The sequence below is a fragment of the Dendrobates tinctorius genome, unplaced genomic scaffold (assembly GCF_039654945.1).
Source record: "Dendrobates tinctorius isolate UK_male_01 unplaced genomic scaffold, ASM3965494v1 ptg000007l, whole genome shotgun sequence".
In the NCBI taxonomy this organism is placed as follows: Eukaryota; Metazoa; Chordata; class Amphibia; order Anura; family Dendrobatidae; genus Dendrobates; species Dendrobates tinctorius.
Genome location: NW_027361675.1, coordinates 13,268,086 through 13,288,801, shown reverse-complemented (window position 1 = coordinate 13,288,801; position 20,716 = coordinate 13,268,086). Strand labels below are relative to the sequence as shown.

Genomic DNA, 20,716 nt, shown 5'->3' with positions numbered 1-20,716 from the left:
CTGCTAAGTCTTTCTGAAGGTCTTCTGCAGTCAAACTGGGGACCTGAATTGCCTCTCTAGCAATCCTACGAGCAGCTCTCACTGAAATTTTGCTTGGTCTTCCAGACCTTATCTTGACCTCCACTGTTCCTGTTAACTGCCATTTCTTAATTACATTCCAAACTGAGGAAAGGGCTACGTGAAAACGCTTTGCTATCTTCTTATAGCCTTCTCCTGCTTTGTGGGCTTCCACCATTCTCAGAGTGCTAGACAGCTGCTTAGGAAAACTCATGGCTGTTGTTTTTTGGCACAAGGTTAGAGGAGACTCGGTTTTTAGAAAGCTCGCAAATTTGCATCACCTGGCCTTTCCTAACAATGATAGTGAACAAGCCATAACCCTATCAGACCAATTAAGGTCTGAAATCTCGGTCAAAGTTATCTGAGCACACAAATCTACAGGGGTGCCTACACTTTTACATCATCCCATTTTCCTTTTTGTATTTTTAAAATGTAAAAGATGGAAAAAAAAAAATTTTGCCTAAAAAATTACTGTTCACAATAACAGTAATTTTTGACCAGAGGTGCCCAGACTTTTACATGCCACTGTGCATGACACATTTGATATAAATATAATTGGGAGTTGTCATGGAGATAAACTCTTCATGTATTCATAGGGTTTAGGAAATAAAATTCTTCAGTATAAAATATCTGCCAGTATAATGTTGGCAGCAGTCCATTTTGCAATTATCTGGTAAATGTGGTAAGACACGGCTTACGCTTGCAGCAGGATTTAAAGATGACTCGGTTTTGTTTAATTGCCAATGTAAAACAGTGTTTTCATGCAAAGTTGTTGTGATCTTTGTGACTCCTTACTCTGTAAAGGTGAAATTAAAATTAGGCATTTTGTGAGTTATATTTTCTCATGAGATCAATTCAACAACTGATAGGTACTTGAACACTAAGGCTGTGTGCCCACGTTGCATTTTTTAAGCGTTTGCGCTACGTTTTTGCTGCTGCGGAAACGCTTAAAAAAGCCAATAAAACGCATCCCCATGCAATCCTATGGGATTCCGCAGTTGCTGTGCCAATGCTGCGGATTTTTCCGCTGCGGAATCGCATAGCAGAAAAATCCGCAGCATGTCCATTAATTTTGCGGAATCGCGGCGATTCCGCCACCATAGGATTGCATTGAAACGCTCACTTTACGCATGTGGCTATGCCCACCATGTGTAAAGTGAGCGCTTCATGTGCGGATGGTACCCAGGGTCTGGAGGAGAGGAGACACTCCTCCATGCCATGGGTACCATATTACTGTAAAAAATAGAATTAAAATAAAAAATAGGGATATACTTACCTTCTGGCGGCCCCCGGAGTCCTCACGCTGCCGGCAAGTTCTGTTCCCAGGCGTGCTTTGCGAGAATAACCTTGCCTGGGAACGGAACTTGCCGGCAGACACCGTTAAGGATCGGGATCGCCGCTGAGGAGATCGGGGGCCGCCAGGAGGTGAGTATATCCATATTTTTTTATTTTTTTTTTACTTTTAACATTCTTTTACTATTGATGCTGCATAGGCAGCATCAATAGTAAAAAATTGGTCACACTTGTCAAGTGCTTCACAAGTTTAACCAACCTGTCAATCACTTTTCCAAGTGATGCTTCAAATCGCTTGGAAAAGCGCAAGCATTCTACAAGCTAAAAACGCTTGTGTTTTGAGGGAAAACACATGCGAATTCCGCATGCGTTTTACCCGCAGCAGGGAGTTGCGGAAATGCTGCGGACAATTCCGCAGCTTTTCTGCAACTTGGGCACATAGCCTAAGTCTAACAACATATATCATCATGTGAAAAAGAAAACTCCAAAAGAACATCCTATTACATTAAAGAGTAAAATACCTAGATAATGCCTCATAAAGTCAATTATAATGGAGACGATTCTCAATATCATGAAAAAAAGGAGGACATAGAATCCATTTCCATTGCAAAACATATATAAATTTATTTATCAAAAAGAAGGACACATATAAGAGATACAGGATATTACAAAATCCAATAAAATGGGTAATCAGTAATCACATAAGGCCCGATACTCAAAAGACAAACAAGTGGGCAGCCTGTGATGGGAATGGATATCCATAGTCAATACCACAAAAGTTGATGATGTAAGATAATTAAGCAATGAAATGTAATCATTCTACCAGCCAAAGAAGTACATGGTGGAATATATTAATGCAGAGGTCACCAAAAACAAAAAATTATTTTCCCCTTGGGCAATATTATATCATACGTATAGCCCGGATGGATAATGCTGGTGATACCAATAATGACTGCAAAATAAGCTGACATGTTCCACCACTGAATCTGTACAAGGCTCAGCTACATACCATGTGGTAACGCTTGTGTTTTGAGGGAAAACACATGCGAATTCCGCATGCGTTTTACCCGCAGCAGGGAGTTGCGGAAATGCTGCGGACAATTCCGCAGCTTTTCTGCAACTTGGGCACATAGCCTAAGTCTAACAACATATATCATCATGCATATCACCAGGGAACTATTTTTCACCTGAGCACCGAAAGATACCTAGACAAATAACCTTGATAAAGGCCGTATAGGCCGAAATATGGGCATATCGTCTATTTCTCACTGGCATAAATACAAGCTTTGGAAAATATTTTTCATTTTTAGTCTTTCTGTGCCAAAGGTTTTTTTTCATACACTATTTATTCTACATAGTAACATAGGTCCGTGCGGACCCCTATACATATATACAACACATATCGCCACCATCCACTTACGGTAGCCAAAACGACTTCACTTTTTCTATTTCAGGGTCTATGGGGAGTAGAGATGTGAATTTTCCTATTCATTTGATACTTTTTATTGCAACTTTTTAAAAATGTATCTAAGGCCTGTTTCACACTTCCGTGTTTTCCCGTCAGTCAAAATCCGCCAATTTTTTAAAAAAACGGATCCGCCAAAAAAGGGGCGGATCTGTTTTTTTTTTCCCCCATAGACTTACATTATTGGTGGATCTTGACTGACGGTCGTCCATTTTTTTTTTACGGATCCGCCAAGATTTTAGAGGCTCCCGGGCGGATGAGACGGACCCTGCAACATTTATTTTCTTTGACGGTCCGCTATTTTGAACCGCGCATGCCCGGAATCTTAACTCCGGGAAGCATTTTAACCCATAAATGCCGTTTCGGGAGCCACTATAACCTCTCTCTCTCAACATGGAAGCCCGATCTCATAGAAGCCCACGACATGGAAGATCGGCGATCATGTAAACCCGCGAGACCGCGGCGATCTCGATCATTGAAGATCTCTTGTAAGCCCGCGAGATCGCAGCGTGCATAAAGATCTCAAAGATGGATTGAAGCCCGCGAGATCGCAATGATGAAGGCCGCAGTCACTTTAAATGATGCCTCTTTCCACCTTCCATGGATCCGTGGTCCGCTGTCATCCATACACATCACTCAACGGCGACGGATCAGTTTTTTTTCACCTTTGGCGGATTTCAGCTGACCGCCGACAACGGAAGTGTGAAAGAGGCCTAAGCAATAAGCAATACTCAGGTTTCACTACACTTACTAGCTGAAGTGCATGATTAAAATGGCTCTAAATCCAAGCACAAACGGTATAAAAGTTACAACTAGATTGATAAACGTGGTCCTAAGTGTTCAAAATATGAACCTGGAGTGGACACACCATTGGTGCAGCCCAAGAGGTTAGAGGGGTCACTTTAAAAGCATTAACTGGCTTTTGTCACAGACACAAAGATGGACCTATACCCTGTTCTTGCACAAGGGCCTTCTTCCGTCACATGGGATGAAGGGATGCTCATAAATGGCACACAAATGAAGTTTCCCACTAAGACCAGTTAAAGTTAAAATAGCTTCTAATTCTTTAGGTTGGTAGCACTGTGTAAATGAAAGAAAGTCCCCCAAAATCTGCATCAAAGTCATTGCATTCAGCTAGCCAAACCCTGCTCTATGCTTATAAGGGGCAACTATCCCGAAACAACTGTGTATAGATGGATGACTGGCTTGGCCTAGTATCCCTAGCTATGTTTCCAGGTTCATTAAAAATGTAGAAGCTGACTTATAGTCAGTCAAAAGGAAAGAAAATGACTTGCATAATGAATGATTTAATGCAAAGAGTAAAAGCCCTGAAGAGTCAGATGGGAAGCTGCAGGCATCCTTACATTTGTGTATATGTGGTCACACCGGCATAAGTGGTCCTTATGCTAACAGCTTCTCACTGTAGCTAATAATCCCAGGACATCTATAAGCTCTAAAATAACATGGTAACAGTAATTGTGTAGTTTGGACCCCCTTAGAGAAGAACTCCTATTAATATTTTTTTTCATTAAATGTGTAAATATGCATGTATTCATGTAATGTAGTGAGTGTTTACTCACCCTACAGTTGCTCTCTCCTGGACCCAGCTCCACTCTGCTCCTCTTCTTAGTGACACCACTGCTCTTCAGACTCCTCCGGGTCACACTTCGGTCTATGTAAGTCTATGGAGCATCAGAAAGAGGCTCCATAGACTTAACATTGTAAAAGAGACTTACGGCTCACCCATAGAGTGTAGAGGACGCTGGCTAGTCGGAATTCTGGTGACGTCAATGAGAAAAGGAGCAGAATGGCATTGGAGCCCAGAGATAGCAGCGGTAGTTGAGAATATTAATACACTCACGCTACACACCATTATACATATTTACACATTTAATGAAAAAAATATTAGCGGCAGGAATTCTTTAAAGATTTTATTCCAACCTTAAAAACTGATGGCATAATGCTAGGATTTGCCATCACTTTATGATGGGTGGAAGTCTGATCTCTAAATCAGCACTGCTGCCAATTTATTTCAAGGATGATAGGTGTTCCATGGGTCTGACCCTCATTGATCATGGCATATTCTATGAATTCATAAGAGTGGATAATTTATATTCTAGGCATGTATGTTGGCTTTCATGTGCACATACTTACCCCAGTGTTGGCACACTTTTTTCCTTTTTTTGTATCATAGTTCATAAGGGCAAGGAATAATATACATACAGTTAGGGCCATAAATATTTGTCCAGTGACTCAAGTTTTGCCATTTTAGCTGTTTACCAAAACATATTCAAAATACAGTTATATAATCAATATAGGCTTAAAGTTTAGACTCTCAGATTTAATTTGAAAAAATTGACATCCTAATTGGAGTAAGGGTTTAGGAATTAAAGCTTTTAAATATGTATCTACCTTTTTTAAAAGGACCAAAATTAATTTGACAGATATCTCTAAAGCTCTTTAATTGGTGGCATGGGCTATTTCCTTGTTAATCCATCATCTGTTATGCAGGTAAAAAGTCTGGAAGTGATTCCAGGTGTGGCATTGGAAGCTGTTGCTGTGAACCCACAGCATTCGCTCATAGGAGCTCTGAATGGAAGATAAATATTAGACAGAAAAAAAGAAGAGACTTAACAGAGATGTTAGGAGTGTCCAAATCAACATTCTGCAAGAAAAAGTAGTGCACTATTGAGCTTTGAAATTCAAAAAGGCCTAGACTTCTACGGAAGACAACAGTGGTGGATGATCGCAGAATGCTTTTCATGGTGAAGAAAATCCCCTTAACATCCACCCAAGTGAAGAACAGTCTCCAGCTAGGAGATGTGTCAGTATCTAAGTCTACCATAAAGAGAAGATTTCATGACTTCATGAGAAAAACATTCTGGAAAAGCATTCTTTGGTCAGATGAAAATAAGATCGACCTGTACCAGAAGGTTGAGAAGAAAGCAAGGAGAAGGCTTGGAACAGCTCATGATCCAAAGCACACTGTAAAACATGGAGGCAGTGTGATGGCATGGGCATGCATTGCTTCCAGTGGCTCCGGGTCACTAGTGCTTATTGATGATGTGACAGAAGCAGCCGGAATAATTCTGAAGTGATCAGGGCTATACTTTCGGCTCAGATTCAACCAAATGCAGCAAGGTTGATCGGACGCGCTACACAATACAGATGGGCAATAACCCAAAGCATACTGCGCTAGTAGCCCAGGAGGTTTTTCAGGTAAAGTATTGGAAAATTCTGCAATCGCTGAGTCAATCACCAGATCTTAACACCATCGAGCATGCATTTCACATACTTAAGACAAAATTTACACTGAAAGACCCACAAACAAGCAACAACTGAAGTCAGCTGCAGTAAAGGCCTGGCAAAGCATCACAAAGGAGGAAACCCAGTGTTTGGTGATGACCATGGCTTCCAGACTTCAGGCAGTCATTGCCTGCAACGAATTCTCTACAATGTATTAAAATTGAACATTTGATTTATAGCAAAGTTTATTCGTCCAATTACTTTTGAGCCCCTGAAATGAGGCTTTGTAGAAAAATGGTTGTAACGTGTAATGGGATATTTTTGTTCAACCCCTTTAATTAAACATGAAAGTCCACACTTCAATTTCATTTCAGTTTCATTTTCGATTAAAAATAGCAGCACGCAGAGCCCAAATCACAACGATTCAGCCACTGTCCAAATGTTTCTGGATGCAACTGTAGGTATTGGTGTGTACAAGAGAGGTAAACATGACATGGGAGCGAGGAAGTGAGGAATGTACTTGTATACTTATACTTCAGTGGGGCTATCACTGAATACATTTCTTCATGGCTACCATATGGCTGATTATTATGGAAATGCAAACTCTTCATATTTTATTAACAGATACACGTAATGGTATTCACATGCAGCTTTTCTGAGTTTCTTCATTTGTCCAATTATGTTGCTTTGTATCATAAAGGTTACAATACAGTCCCTTTAAATGGTATTAATAATATATCTACATGCAGTGTACAAGGAGGAAGACGGATGAGTGCTACGTGATCAGCTTTCAGTGTTCTTCTGTGTCTCCCACATTGTGTCTGGCCTTGTCATTATTCAGTTTCTCTCCTGTTACTTAAACATTCAGTGAAATCTAATTCCCTACAGAGACCTGTAGCCTTTTCAGATGAAATACAAGCCACATAACAGATGTCCTTTAGAAGTCAGTATGAATGACAATACATATATATAGCATTAGAGGACATAAAATACTATAGAAGATTTATTAAGCACAATAATACATTTACCAAAGTCTGGAAATTGATTAAAAATCTTACTAATTTTTAAAGGATCCTTTAACGCTAATCTGTCACCAGATTTCACAATACTAACAGCACACCTTATTAAATAAATATCTTAGACCTGATGAGTTTGGTGCACTAACTTTGAAAATCAATGACAGAATGGCTGAACAATCTGTTTTCAAAGTTTCCCAGCCTGTTATTACAATTGGCATTTTTGAGGCCAGCTGTAGCAGTTGTTATACAGCTATTGTGATACGGATTTTCAAAGTAGGTACACAGCCTCATCAGGTCTAAGATCTGCATAATGTACAGTACGCAGCTTGTGCTGTGTACGGTAATCTTGTGGCTGATCCGCTTTATTGCTCAACCAATCCTGTGTTCTCACTAAAGATTGTTGGTGACTTTGTGCCATGCTAAATGTCTTTAATCAGCTTGACTCCCTATTGATCCATAGACTTTACTTGTGTTGTTGCCTTCATAAGATTCTGCTTCTATGAGACCTTCTCCATAAGTTGCCCTCATGAGATCCTGTATTATTCCCTAGAGCAGGGATGTCAAACTCAAATAGACAGAAGGCCAAAATTAAAAGCTTGGTCAAAATTGTGGGCAGCACAGTGGTTAGTACTGTTGATGTGCAGCGCTGGTGTCCTGGGTTCAAGTTCCACCAAGGATATCTTCTGTAAGGCATTTGTATGTTCTCCCCGTGTTTGCGGGAATTTCCTCCCATACTCCAAAGACATACTGATAGGGAATCTAGATTGTGGGGACAATGCCAGTAATGTCTGTAAAGCGCTGTGGAATTAATGGCGCTATATAAGTGAGTGAGGTAGTTTTTCCTTATTAATTATAACGATGAACTTTATCATATAGAAACAAGCTTAAAAGAGTTGTCCCAATAGCAAAAAACATTTTAATTAATAGACCTTAGAATAAAATATTGGAATGATATAATATGTTATTTAAGAGCAGTAAAAAGCATATGGCCCAATGGTCTAATTTAAATATGTAATAACAGTGTCAAAAACCTTGAGTATTACAGATAATTAAATATGATGCAAACAAAAATGCCCCTAAACACAGTATGATACGCCTACAGTGAATTCCTCCACAGTACACTCCACACACGGTATGGTTACCCTACTGCACCCTCAATCCCCCAAAGAATAGTGAGCCCATCACAGTATGATTCTACAACTGTAATCCCCAAACAGCCCTCCATACAGTACAATGGCCACAAAAAGTGCTCCATACAATATAATTGGCCCCACATAGTTTTCCATACAGTATAACGGGGCCCTGCATTGCATTTCATATAGAATAATGGTCCCACATAGTGCTCAATACAGTATAATGGCAACAAAAAATGCTACAGTATAATGACCACAAAAAGTGCTCCATACAGTGTAATGGTGCCACATAGTGCTCCATACAGTATAATGACCACAAAAAGTGCTCTATACAGTGTAATGGCTCCACATAGTGCTCCATACAGTATACTGGCCCCACACAGTGATCCATCAGTATAATGTGCCCACGTAGTGCTCTATTTAGTATAATGGCCTTACATAGCACTCCATACAGGGCTCCATACAATATAATGGCCTGATATAAGGCTCCATACAGTATAATGGCCTCTCATAGTGCCCCATACAGTATAAATGTCCCCACATAGTGCTCCATACAGTATAATGGCCCCACCTAGAGCTCCATACAGTATAACGGGCCACACATAGTGCTCTATACAGTATAATAGTCCCATATTGTGTTCCATAAAGTATAATCGCCCCACATAGTGATCCAAACAGTATAATGGCCCCACACAGTGTTCCATACAGTATAACGGTCCCACAGTGTTCCAATAGGCCCACATAGTGCTCCATATACTGCAACAGGCCCACATAGTCCTCCTTACAGTATAATTGGGCAGCACGGTGGCTCAGTGGAAGCACTGCAGCCTTGCAGCACTGGAGTCCTGGGTTTGAATCCCACCAAGGACAACATCTGCAAGGAGTTTGTATGTTCTCCCCGTGTTTGCGTGGGTTTCCTCCGGGTACTCTGGTTTCCTCCCACGTTCTAAAGACATACTGATAGGGAATTTAGATTGTGAGCCCCATCGGGGACAGTGATGATAATGTGTGCAAACTGTAAAGCGCTGCGGAATACGTTAGCGCTATATAAAAATAAAGATTATTATAATGGCCCCACATAAAGCTTAATGCACTATAATAGGCCCACATAGTGCTCCATACTGCATAATGGCCCCACATAGTGCTCCATACAGTTCCCACATAGTGCTCCATACAGAATAATAGGCCCCACATTAAAAAAATAAATAATTACCTCTGGCCGTTCCCCCACTGCTCCGATCTCTGCATGATGTCTTCAGATCCTCTTACATATCTCGGTATGGTACAGTGGTCGCATTGTAATGGCGTCATCATGCCCGCAGTGCTGATACATTAGACACAGGTGGAATGATGGGAGTGGGAGGGTCAGCTGAAAATGCCTCCATCATTGCTTTCAGCTGTATCAGCATCTACATAGGATGCCGATATAGTTGAAAGCGCGACCAAGCGTTGTGGGCAAAATATATTTGGGAGTACCCACTTGGTGTCGCTGGCCAAATATACTTGGGAGTACCCACTTGGTGTTGTGGGCCAAATATGCTCACCCCGCTTTGACATATGTGCCCCTTTAAAAATACTAGTGAGAAAAAGCCCTCTGTGCCTCCGCATTGAATAACTTGTAATCACTCATGATGTTTTACAATTTAGCATGAACAAATGTTCTTGCTCCAACTAATCTACTGTACAAAAAAAGAGAAAAGGTTTTGGAAACCGTTTTTCGGGTTAAAGCTATGTTCACATCTGCATTGGAGGCTCGGACAGATTTTGACAAAAATACAGGAGCATTCTGGGTTACTGTTTGCATTAAAATAGTGGACACCATGATGAAAACCTGATAGACCTCCAATACTCAGTGGGTTTCTGTAAGAGGTACTGGAAGCAAGATTCGTTGGATGCAGTGAAGAGCCTGAGGCAGAGAAGGAGTTAACAGTATTTACTAGAACAGGTTATTAACATACAAGGAAAACTCCACACAGGGAGACTAGATCAGTAACGGCAACAACAAGATTTGCATAGAAATACAATATCGATTGCAGTTCTTGTTGGGGAAAGGCTGGAATATCTCCTGCCGGCGTCGTAAGTCGTGGACAATGTCTCTGGCTCTGTTACGGAGGAACGAAAAGCAATGTTTCCCGACCGTGCCATTGTATCCGGTCCCGCTTGGCTTGAGTGAGCTGGAACTTGGAAACATTCTCTTTTCTGGATTCCTTGGGAATGGCGCCGAACATGAACCGCATGCACGCTCACAGGCCGTGGCAGCATGCGAACCTCTGAAGTAGTCTCTAGGAACGGAACAAGTCAGATTGTCACTCACTGAGAGGGGAAAGGAGCCGTCCAGCAAGGAAGGGTCCGAGGACAGCTCAGTAGGGATACAGTCAGTTTGCAAGTCAGAACGCTGGGGGATGAACGATGTGGAGTCAGCAGTCGGAGCAGTGGGGAGGGAGTCAACCTTCTTGTTCTGTCGCCTTCCCTCCAAATCTCTCATTCCCGCTCTCAGTCCCTTTTATCTCCCCCACGCCTCCTGCTGTCCAGTGCCAAGGTCCTCCCCTCCCAGAAGAACCTTCCCCCGGCAACAGTGGTGACAGTCCCGATAGTTCCGGCCTCAAAATGCACCGGAAACCCCTGACTCTGTCCGGCTCATCTTCTTACATTTCCATCAGATGCTGATTTCTGGTATATGATGGATATGGCACTGCATTTAATTTTATTCTGATTCTATTCTTGGGTACAACATTTTCAAATGCGAAAAAAATAAGCACAGCCTAAGTTTCACTAAAATAAATTGGGGAAAAAGCGAAAAGAAAATCTATTATTTTAAAGCAAATTGCCCTACACCACTACTCCTCCAAAGGTGACGTGTGAACCACTGACTTGTACTTTAAATACATGCAGTAGAGTGAATGTTCAGCAGAACAGAGTCCTTAGTAGAAAAAGTTTGAGAAGCCTTGCTTAAATGAATAAGTTCTAAATGATCCTACATTTGTTAAAGAAAATATGCAAGGTACATTCAAAGGGGTCTCCCAGTTATGCAACCCTGTTTCAATCTTTCAATGGTTTCAGGGAGTCTGTCAAACCCTAACCTCAAGTTAAATAAATTATACATGCACATAGGGGACTTGGCCTTTATAAAACCATAGTTGTAGTATACACCACTACTTTTGTGTTATGAAAAGAAAAATAATATTTCATATGTAAATGAGGTATCTATTTATCTATCTATCTATCTATTTGATGTGCTCAATATACATAAATATAGTAGTGAAATCCATTGACAGGTATGATTTATATAGGAGCTAAGTCCTCAAGGTGTTTCAATAGGAAGCCGCATATGTAGTAGTTCTCCAGGTAGTATGCGCTCCCGAAACACAGTAGGTGGGATACGGTGATATATTCCAAAACTAAGTTTTATTAACACAGCATACAACGCGTTTCAACTTCTTCTTCAGGTATTACATATAAACTATTACTGCTTTGTGCAATTTATATACAAAAAGTCAGTGCACATCATTTTTAGGTGGGTGCCATACCAGGGTTAAAAACTTTTCAGACACATCCATATCACTCCAACTTTATCCAGAGCTTTAAAAGCTTAAACATTAAAAAGCTAATCCAAATCAAATCCAATTTTAAAAAATTCTAAAATATTTTTTAAAAGTATATACGAAATTCATAAAGAAAATGGTTCATATCTCAATAAAAATTATTTTCTTTTTTTAAAAAATGTATATATACATTTTTTTATATAAATGATAATATTTTCTAAAAGCAAATATCTAAAAGAGGCAAAAAGTCCTATACAAAAATCCTATCTATACAGAAAACTTAACCTTTTTATTTGTCTTTTTTGGGAGGTAGAAAAAAACAAGACCAATGTGGTACAATGGGATTTCTAATTTTTCTTTTAATTCCTTCCCCTTTTACTTCGCAAAAAAAAAAAAACTTCCACAAAAAAAAACTTTCAAAGAAAAAAAACAAGCCCTCACATGGCCATATTGACGGAAAAAAAAAGTAATGGCTCTGGGTAAAACGGAAACAAAAAAACGAAAATGCAAAACCAAAAATACCTACCGTCATTAAGTGGTTAATTTTTTAAAATTCGTTTGCAAAAAATTGTGATTTTTTTTTTTTTTGTCTCTTCAATTGAAGCTATTAAATATAGTTTACGCCATATTTATAAAAGTTAGGGGGAGTTAAGTATGGATAAACCACTCTAGACAAAAGATGCTCAGATTTATCAAACTTTATTTGACACTTTTGCACAAATAACAGCAGTGCAGCCACAATCAAAAGTGAGTGGATTACTCTCACCCCTCCCAGAAATGAATTATGTAGCACATTTGGTAGACAATAAAGCACAATATTGACGCCACATATTCCAGAATTAGTAGGATAATCTTTTGTCTATCTAAAATTTAATTTATAATGTTTTTTCTTTATAGTGAAAAAAGATATTCCTCATTAACTTTAGATTCCCACTTTTTTTCCTCATGGTGTAATGTGTGTTTGAGCAATGACATGTCCACAAAGACATTTGTAGGTGGTTCTTTGCATAGGAGCAAGATCGGATAAGTGTTCAGGACCCAGTAATGGGACCCTCTCATGGACAGCCCATTATTGGGTATATGGCTGCTGTGGAAGTTTTGTCACCGGGGCATATGGACATAGAGGAAGTCCTCACACAGGAACCCCTCTCGGAGCCAAGATAGGATCTGATTGACAGGTTTAGACCTTCTATCTTCTCATAACATGGGTTTGTCTAGGTAATATGCTACATAGGAGTCTCTAATAACATTATGATGTTTATTATACTGTATTTTGGGCGCCTAAATTGTGTTACCACTTATCTTACTATATCTATTACAGATCTGTCACCCAAGAAGTTGATGGGGTAATACCGACTAGATGAAAGAAGGACATTCTGGGGTTTATTGATCAGAGCTGTTGTCTGAGATGGCAAGGCTTCGACGGAAAGCATGCATTGCTCTTTTCCTTTTCACTCTTTTCATTTTCGGAACTATGATGGGCTTGCGAACTTTGAAGCCAACAGATGGCTTTTCTGATCTGGCTCCTGGCCTAGAACTTATGCCCTTTGGAGAACAATCAGAGAAACGGTCTGTATCTAGTGATGCTATTTCGCTACCACAAGGTACTGCGAATGCAGCAGAGCCAACAAAGGTGTACTATGATCTTCATGTTTTCTACTACATGTGGTATGGAAATCCAAAGTTTGATAACAACTATATCCACTGGGATCATGTGATGGTACCTCACTGGGACCCAAAAATATCAGCAAGTTATCCAAAAGGCAGACACAGTCCCCCTGAGGACATCGGATCCAGCTTTTACCCTGAGTTAGGACCCTACAGTTCAAAAGACTCGGAGGTTCTTGAAGAACATATGAGGCAGCTGAGGGCAGCAGCAATAGGTAAGCTGAGGAATTATATTCATTTTAATAAGTTAATAATAGGAAACTGATGTTACCAATACAAACTTAACTGCACAATTGTTTTGTCAAAGGAGTGTTAGTGCTGTCGTGGTACCCGCCTGGTACAGCAGATGAGAATGGGGAAGCAGTGGAAAACCTGGCACCATTGGTTCTGGATGCTGCCCACAGATATGAAATTAAGGTAACAGATGTGCTGTGTTTCTACAATACTTTATGCAATGACTATAACAACTAATCTACCCTTCTGAGTAAGGCTGGAGTCACACTAACCTGCGCAAAATACGGTCAGTATTTTACATGCGTAATACTGATGACAGACCCCTAAATAGTGCTCCGTATGTCATCCGTAATCAAGGTGTGGTCGCGTATTTTGCGCATGTCAGCATCCGTATGCAATCCGTATGGCATCCGTATGGCGAGATTTTCTCGCAGGCTTGCAAAATGGACATATAATGGAGCCATAATGGAGCCCTATGACAGGGTTTCTAAAAGACACCTGGTGCGTATTTCTCGCAAGTCACATGTGTGGTCCGTGTGTAATCCGTATTTTTTGCGCACCCATAGACTTGCATTGGCGTATTACGGCTGTAGTACGCTGACAATGGCAGCATGCTGCGAGTGGCACGGAGCGTAGAATACTGATGAGAAATATACGGCTGGTGCGAGTGACCCCATAGAGAATCATTGGTCCGTGTCTAATGCGTGCTTTTATCGCCTCTCACTCTCCCGTATTCCTCGCCAGTGTGACTCCGACCTATAGGTTACTTACTCTTTTATTAGGATATAGTGGGATGACTTTATGCAGTGTACACTTGATTTTTATATTAGTTCATAAGAAGAAAAAACAAAAACAAACCATTGAACATATCTACACGTTTACCAAAAGTATGCAGAATGAGTACATTTCTTTTAAAGATGCGTGAAAAGCAGCCCTATGGAAACCTGTACCTGAGGAATAAAGCATATTCTGTCTTCACACTTTACAGTCAAATTTATACACATTATTAAATAGATCTGGTAAGGCTTGTGCACTTACATTGCTTTGAAAAAGTATTCATACCCTGTGAACTTTTCCACGTTTTTTCGTGTTCCGCCCACAAACTTAAAAGTGATAAACCAAGACAAAGTAGCAAGTACTTGTGACGTGTAAAGGAAATGATGCATGGTTTTCTAAATATTTTATAAATATAAATCTGAAAAATTGTGATGTGCATTTGTATGCAGCCCCCCCCTCAGTCAATACTTTGTAGGAGCACCTTGTGCTGCAATTACTGCTGCAAGTCTTTGGGGTATGTCTCTACCAGCTTTGCACATCTAGAGGCCAAAATTTTTGCTCATTCTTCTTTGCAAACTATCTCTGCCTCAGTGAGATTGGATGGGGAGCATCTGTGAACAGCAATTTTCAGGTCTCAACTTTGTATCAGTCAACCACATGAATATGCTTTGACCTAAACCATTCCATTGTAGTGCTGGCAGTATTCTCTCACCTGAGCTGTGTATCTCTGCCGACCATGGGCCTCTTGGCAGTTTCTCCAATTAGTGCTCTCTTTGCTTGAGATGTCAGTGTAGGTGAACTATCATGTCTTGTTTGGTTTGCAGTTGTCAATACTCCTTCCATTTTTGGATTATGGATTGAATAGTGATCTGTGAGATGTTCAGCGCTTGGGCTATTTTTTATAACCTAAATCTGCTTTATTCTTCTCCACAACTTTATCCCTGACCTGTCTGATGTGTTCCTTGGTTACCATGATGCTGCTAGAACCCTATTGTTCTCAAAAAATCCTCAGACTCCTTCACAGAACAGCTGTAGTTATACTGAGAATAAACTACACATGTGACTTCTGAAGGCAATTGGTCACTCAGGATTTTATTTAGAGATATCAGACTACAGTGGACTGAATACAAATTCACGTCACAATTTTTAAAATAATTAGAACATCCTGTATCATTTCCTTTACACTTCACAAATACTTCCTAGTTTGGATTGGTATATCACATAAAATCCCAATAAAATACATTTAAGTTTTGGGTATAACATGAAAGAATATGGAAAAGATTATGAGGTATGAATACTTTTTCTAGGCCCTGTAACTACTGAAAAATGCATGTCAGAAATGGCGTTATTAATCTAAAGAAAAAAAAAAGAAGCATTTTATGAGTAAGTAAGAATCATATTCCCTGCTCATTTTAATATTAGCCAGTGAAATTTCCAAAAAGGATTACACTTAGGTAGGAAGGAAGGATCATCCCCACGCTGCCGCAAGAAGAATTCCAAAAATTGTAGAGGTTTCATCGTGGTTTATTCTACGCGTTTCAGGGTTCAGGTGACCCCTTCATCAGGACATACCACAAATATGAAGGGGTCACATGAACCCTGAAACGCGTAGAATAAACCACGCTGAAACCTCTACAATTTTTGGAATTCTTCTTGCGGCAGCGCGGGGATGATCCTTCCTTCCTACCTAAGTGTATGCTTCAACCAGGTCATGCACTGACCTGTGGATCTGCAGTAGCCACCATTAATATATGTCTTTCCTTCACTCTCACCAGGTAAGTAGTTCTCTTGGTGGGCAACTCTGTGTAACGTTTGATAAGACCCTATTTGCGCTTTTGTGTCTCCCTCTTTTCTCTTACAAAAAGGATTATGGTATATAGCTATTTTAACATGGATTTTCACAGAAAGTACAGCTGTCTCATATTTACTGAGAGATCTATATAATAATGTAGTGTGAAATCTGGAGACATGAGTGCTGCACAAAATGAATGATTTTGTGCTCTCCACCAATAGTGTCAGTTACTTTTGTCTCTGCACGTTTGCTGTAACTCAGGTGCCTTTCTGATAAAATGAGACATTTATGTCATGATCCAGGTTGGATTATGACAGATAAATGCGCAAGTAACCTTTTTTTTCCTTAAGCTTTGTGCTTAATGGTAGTTTTGCCCCCGGTGGCCATTAGGGTCATTGCACTGTGGTGATTTCAGTTCTAGTTTTGCCCCCGGTGGCCGTTAGGGTCCTTGCACTTGTTACTTTAGTTTAGTGCATGTGATTATAAAGCAAGTGTGATTTCTCTGGCTCAGCTATAAAAGAGTGTCAGGTGTTGCAATCACTGTTGGTGATAGTGGTCATTTCCAACCATCCTTGGTGGAGGAAGGAGCTAGAGAGAGAGTTCCTGGCAGCTCCGTTAGAGTCCTGGTGTGGAAGGAGCCTGAGGGGATTTCCTTGCAGCTCTGACAGAGCTTGGTAGCAGCGATTCTGGAGGAAAGCTGCATTCTGGTGGTGGACTCTGTTGCTGGAAGCAAGAGCAACAGAGCAAAGCTAAGTGGTGTTTCCCTGTTTGTGACTTCCCTTATGTGTGTTTCAGTGCAGTAGTGGGATTAGTTTCTGCACCGTCCATTTCATTAGGAAGGGCTAGGTGCAGGGCGAGCGAGGGTTCTTAGGTTCCAGCTCGGCGACAGGTGCGGAGCCTGTATAGGGACTGTTAGGCGTGTAGAGACTGGCTCAGGGAAGTGCAGGAGGTCTCCATATCCCCGTTCCCTATCGCAGGGCCCTCCATTGTATCGGTTTCCCTGGTGTTTCCCCTTATTATTTAAATTCGCCCTGCTGGAGGCGGTGTATCCAGCTTCACGTGTAATATTGAAATTCGCCTGCTGGAGGCGGTGTACTCGGCTGCACGTTATATTATTTAAATTCGCCCTACTGGAGGCGGTGTATCCAGGGTCACGTGTGTGATAGAAATTCGCCCTGCTGGAGGCGGTGTGTCCAGCCACACGTTGACCGTGACAATTTACAGACACTAAACTGGCATCCATGTGACAGATGTGAGTATTGTAATGTATCCTCAAAATGAATTTGTATTTTCTTTGTATTGCAGGTTGCGTTTCATATCCAGCCATACAAGGGACGTGATGACCGCACACTGCATGAAAACATTAAATACATCATTGACAAGTAACTTTTTTTTACCATTATTTTTTTGAGTTCTGGAAGCTTGTTAAAGGAACTTGTCAGCTGAACTATGGGCAGCATGAAACAGAGACTGATTCCTACATTCTAAACATCCATGCTTTACTCTGACACTGGAGTGATTCAGAGAGAAAGCAATGAAAGCACGGCTGGGGATGAGATGACTAGTTCAGATGTGCTGGTCCTGGCAGATTCTCCCCACCTCCTCAGCTAGACTGACTGCGCTCTACCTACACACATAAGGGGAGACTTGTCAATTTAGCTGAGCAGGTGAGGAGAACCTGTCGGGACCTGCCTCTTGGACTAGTCACCTTGTCCCTCATCCATGCTTTCAACTATGTTCTTAGCTGAAATGATGGAGTATGTCAGTGTAAAATAGCTGTTTGCAATGCAGGAGCCCATCTTTGATACATGATAATACGGACAGCATGTATCAACTGACTATGACTCTTATCAGGAGGTATGTGCATACATCCTGGGCAACATCTCCGTACACCATATGGTGCTATTTCATGCAGTATAATGTCTGAAGAAGGTCTTGTTGACCGAAACGTCATTTTGTTTGTTGGATTACAATTCTGATAAAATTCCTGTAATAATTTCTTGAAGCTATAAAGCATATGGGATTCTATTTCTTTCTTACATATACTGTATATATGGAGTGGTGTCCTATCCTGGCACCATGTTTCCATACAGAATGACGTATAACTTAGTTACTGTATATATTAAAATAAAGCTTCCCAGGAGCACACCTGCATTACAATTTGGATTCATAGCTAGTGTTGCTAAGATACACATATAAAAAGAACAGAAGTTATGCTGTGATATAGAGCCTCTTAAGTACATTATTTCCCATAAACATAAATAGTACCACTATGCAGTACACAGTAATTGTACTGTTATACAGTACATGTAAATAGTATTGCTATACTATACACAAAATTTGACTCTATAGTACACATACTGTAAATGCTTATAAATTTTACGCAAACATTACACATAGTATGCACACACTCACATACATATTACAAACATAAGCAAACTCATTAGGGAACACATTACACAAACATATCTACACAGATAAAAAACAAACAGATAATACACATATACTGGTCCAATTAGCTGTCCTGCAAAGGACTGTCCCACAGCAAGATAGTAGGATAGTGCCTGCTATGCTCCTCCTGATCTGCACTCTGGACGCTTGCTCCCTTTACCTCTCCTGTCCTACCGGGAGTGTTGTCAAAATCAAATTTACAACAGCCAGCTAGAGGCTTTATCTCTTGTATCCTAATACAATACCGGCATAGAGGCAAGTCAGAAGGCATCATCTCTTCAGGTCTTACATATGATGAGAAGACCATAGACCCATATCTTCCTCCTCCTCAGCATTCCTTCTTAAGAGCCCCCCACCAGCCTCTCCACCATACTCCACTGCTTAATGTTTGGATTGTTTTAAGGCAAAAGGGCTCATATTTGTTTTCCCCAACCTCCCCTTTCATGACCTTTAGGCCGATTCTTTCCCTCCTTTTTGACTAACAATACAGTTGTAATGAAGCATGAGGATATTGAGCATTTCTTATCCCTTGTCAATCAGTTTTGGCCATTCCCAACTGAAATAACTGTTTCTGTGTTCATATTCACTTGGTTGGGTCCATATTTTGATTTTCCTGTTTCACATGTTTGATAATCTTCATATCTATTCATGTTGAGGCCGAGGGCTGAGTGGCATATTTACTTGATTGAGCTACTGTGCAATCATCATCACTACTAGTACAATGTCCGTTTTAAAAGACTATTTGCCGTACTCTTGCTATCTTGTTAATTATGTAATATTCCTTTGTTCTTTTTAGCTTTGGATCCCATGCAGCTTTTTACAGATATAAAACAAGTACCGGTAAAAGCCTTCCTTTCTTCTACATTTATGACTCTTATCTAACGCCACCTGAATCATGGGCTAACCTACTGACTGTGACTGGCTCACATTCGATCCGTAACACCCCTTACGACGGAGTCTTTATTGGCTTGCTGGTAGAGGAAGGACACAAGCATGATATCCTTACAGCTGGTTATGATGGTATTTATACGTACTTTGCTTCCAATGGTTTCTCTTTTGGCTCCTCGCACCAAAATTGGAAAATTATCAAAAGTTTTTGTGATACCAACAATCTTATGTTTGTACCAAGTGTTGGCCCAGGTTACATAGACACAAGCATCAGACCATGGAACAATCACAACACCAGAAATCGAGTTAACGGAAAGTATTATGAAACGGCTCTTCAAGCGGCCCTCACTGTCCGACCCGAAATAGTGTCGATCACATCTTTTAATGAATGGCATGAGGGTACCCAGATTGAGAAAGCAGTTCCAAAGAAAACCGCCACCCGTCTCTATTTAGACTATTTGCCACACCAGTCCGATCTTTACCTTGTTCTTACAAGAAAATGGGCAGAACATTTCAACAAGGAGAAAGAACAATGGCTTATGTGAGCTCAAGGAATAACGTTTCATAACTGCAAGGTGGACCAGAGTTGTGCCATTCACCATACTCTGATGGAGCATGTATTTGTGGCCTGAGTGTGCTGGGAGACTAATTAATTACTAGACTGAACTTAGGGTTTGTATGAATTGTATGAAAAATAAGTTTGCATTAAATAAACCTGTGAGGAAAATAGAAGGCTTCAAAATACTAAATGTTATCTTAGCCTTGTAGCTTGTGTTCAGTTTACAGCACTTCACAATGGAGATCTTAATCAATGAGCTGTCTGTCATCCCTTATCACTGTTCCACTATTTAATAGTCAAATTCATTTTTCAGCTATACAAAATTGATTACATATTCTTCTATTCAGATTAGGCAATCAATATAAGATCAGTAGAGGTCAGATTCACATAAATAAGGATAGGCTGCAATATTAGGCACCACCACTGCTCAATAAAATGGTGCTGTACCTGGTAAACAATGAAGGGGACATAAAGCCGAACCACAGCCCATTCAAGTACCTGATTGGACCAGGTTTTGAGAGTCAGAGCACCAATGATCTGATTTTAATGGACTATTTTAAAGGGAAACTGTCAGCTGTTTTGGCCGCTATAA

The 20,716-nt window shown here is 40.5% G+C and overlaps 1 protein-coding gene across 1 annotated transcript in view; it reads left to right on the top strand.

The window, feature by feature from the left end:
- The window catches only part of MANEAL (mannosidase endo-alpha like), a 65,438-nt gene extending 45,141 nt beyond the window's left edge, over positions 1 to 20,297 (top strand). Inside the window, exons 2-5 of the mRNA XM_073572100.1 lie at positions 13,077 to 13,638; positions 13,731 to 13,840; positions 17,532 to 17,608; positions 19,474 to 20,297. Coding sequence (XP_073428201.1) covers positions 13,164 to 13,638; positions 13,731 to 13,840; positions 17,532 to 17,608; positions 19,474 to 20,110 — 1,299 coding nt within the window. The 5' untranslated portion in view covers positions 13,077 to 13,163 and the 3' untranslated portion in view covers positions 20,111 to 20,297. The remainder of the gene's footprint in view (positions 1 to 13,076; positions 13,639 to 13,730; positions 13,841 to 17,531; positions 17,609 to 19,473) is intronic.
- The last annotated feature ends 419 nt before the right edge of the window (positions 20,298 to 20,716 follow it).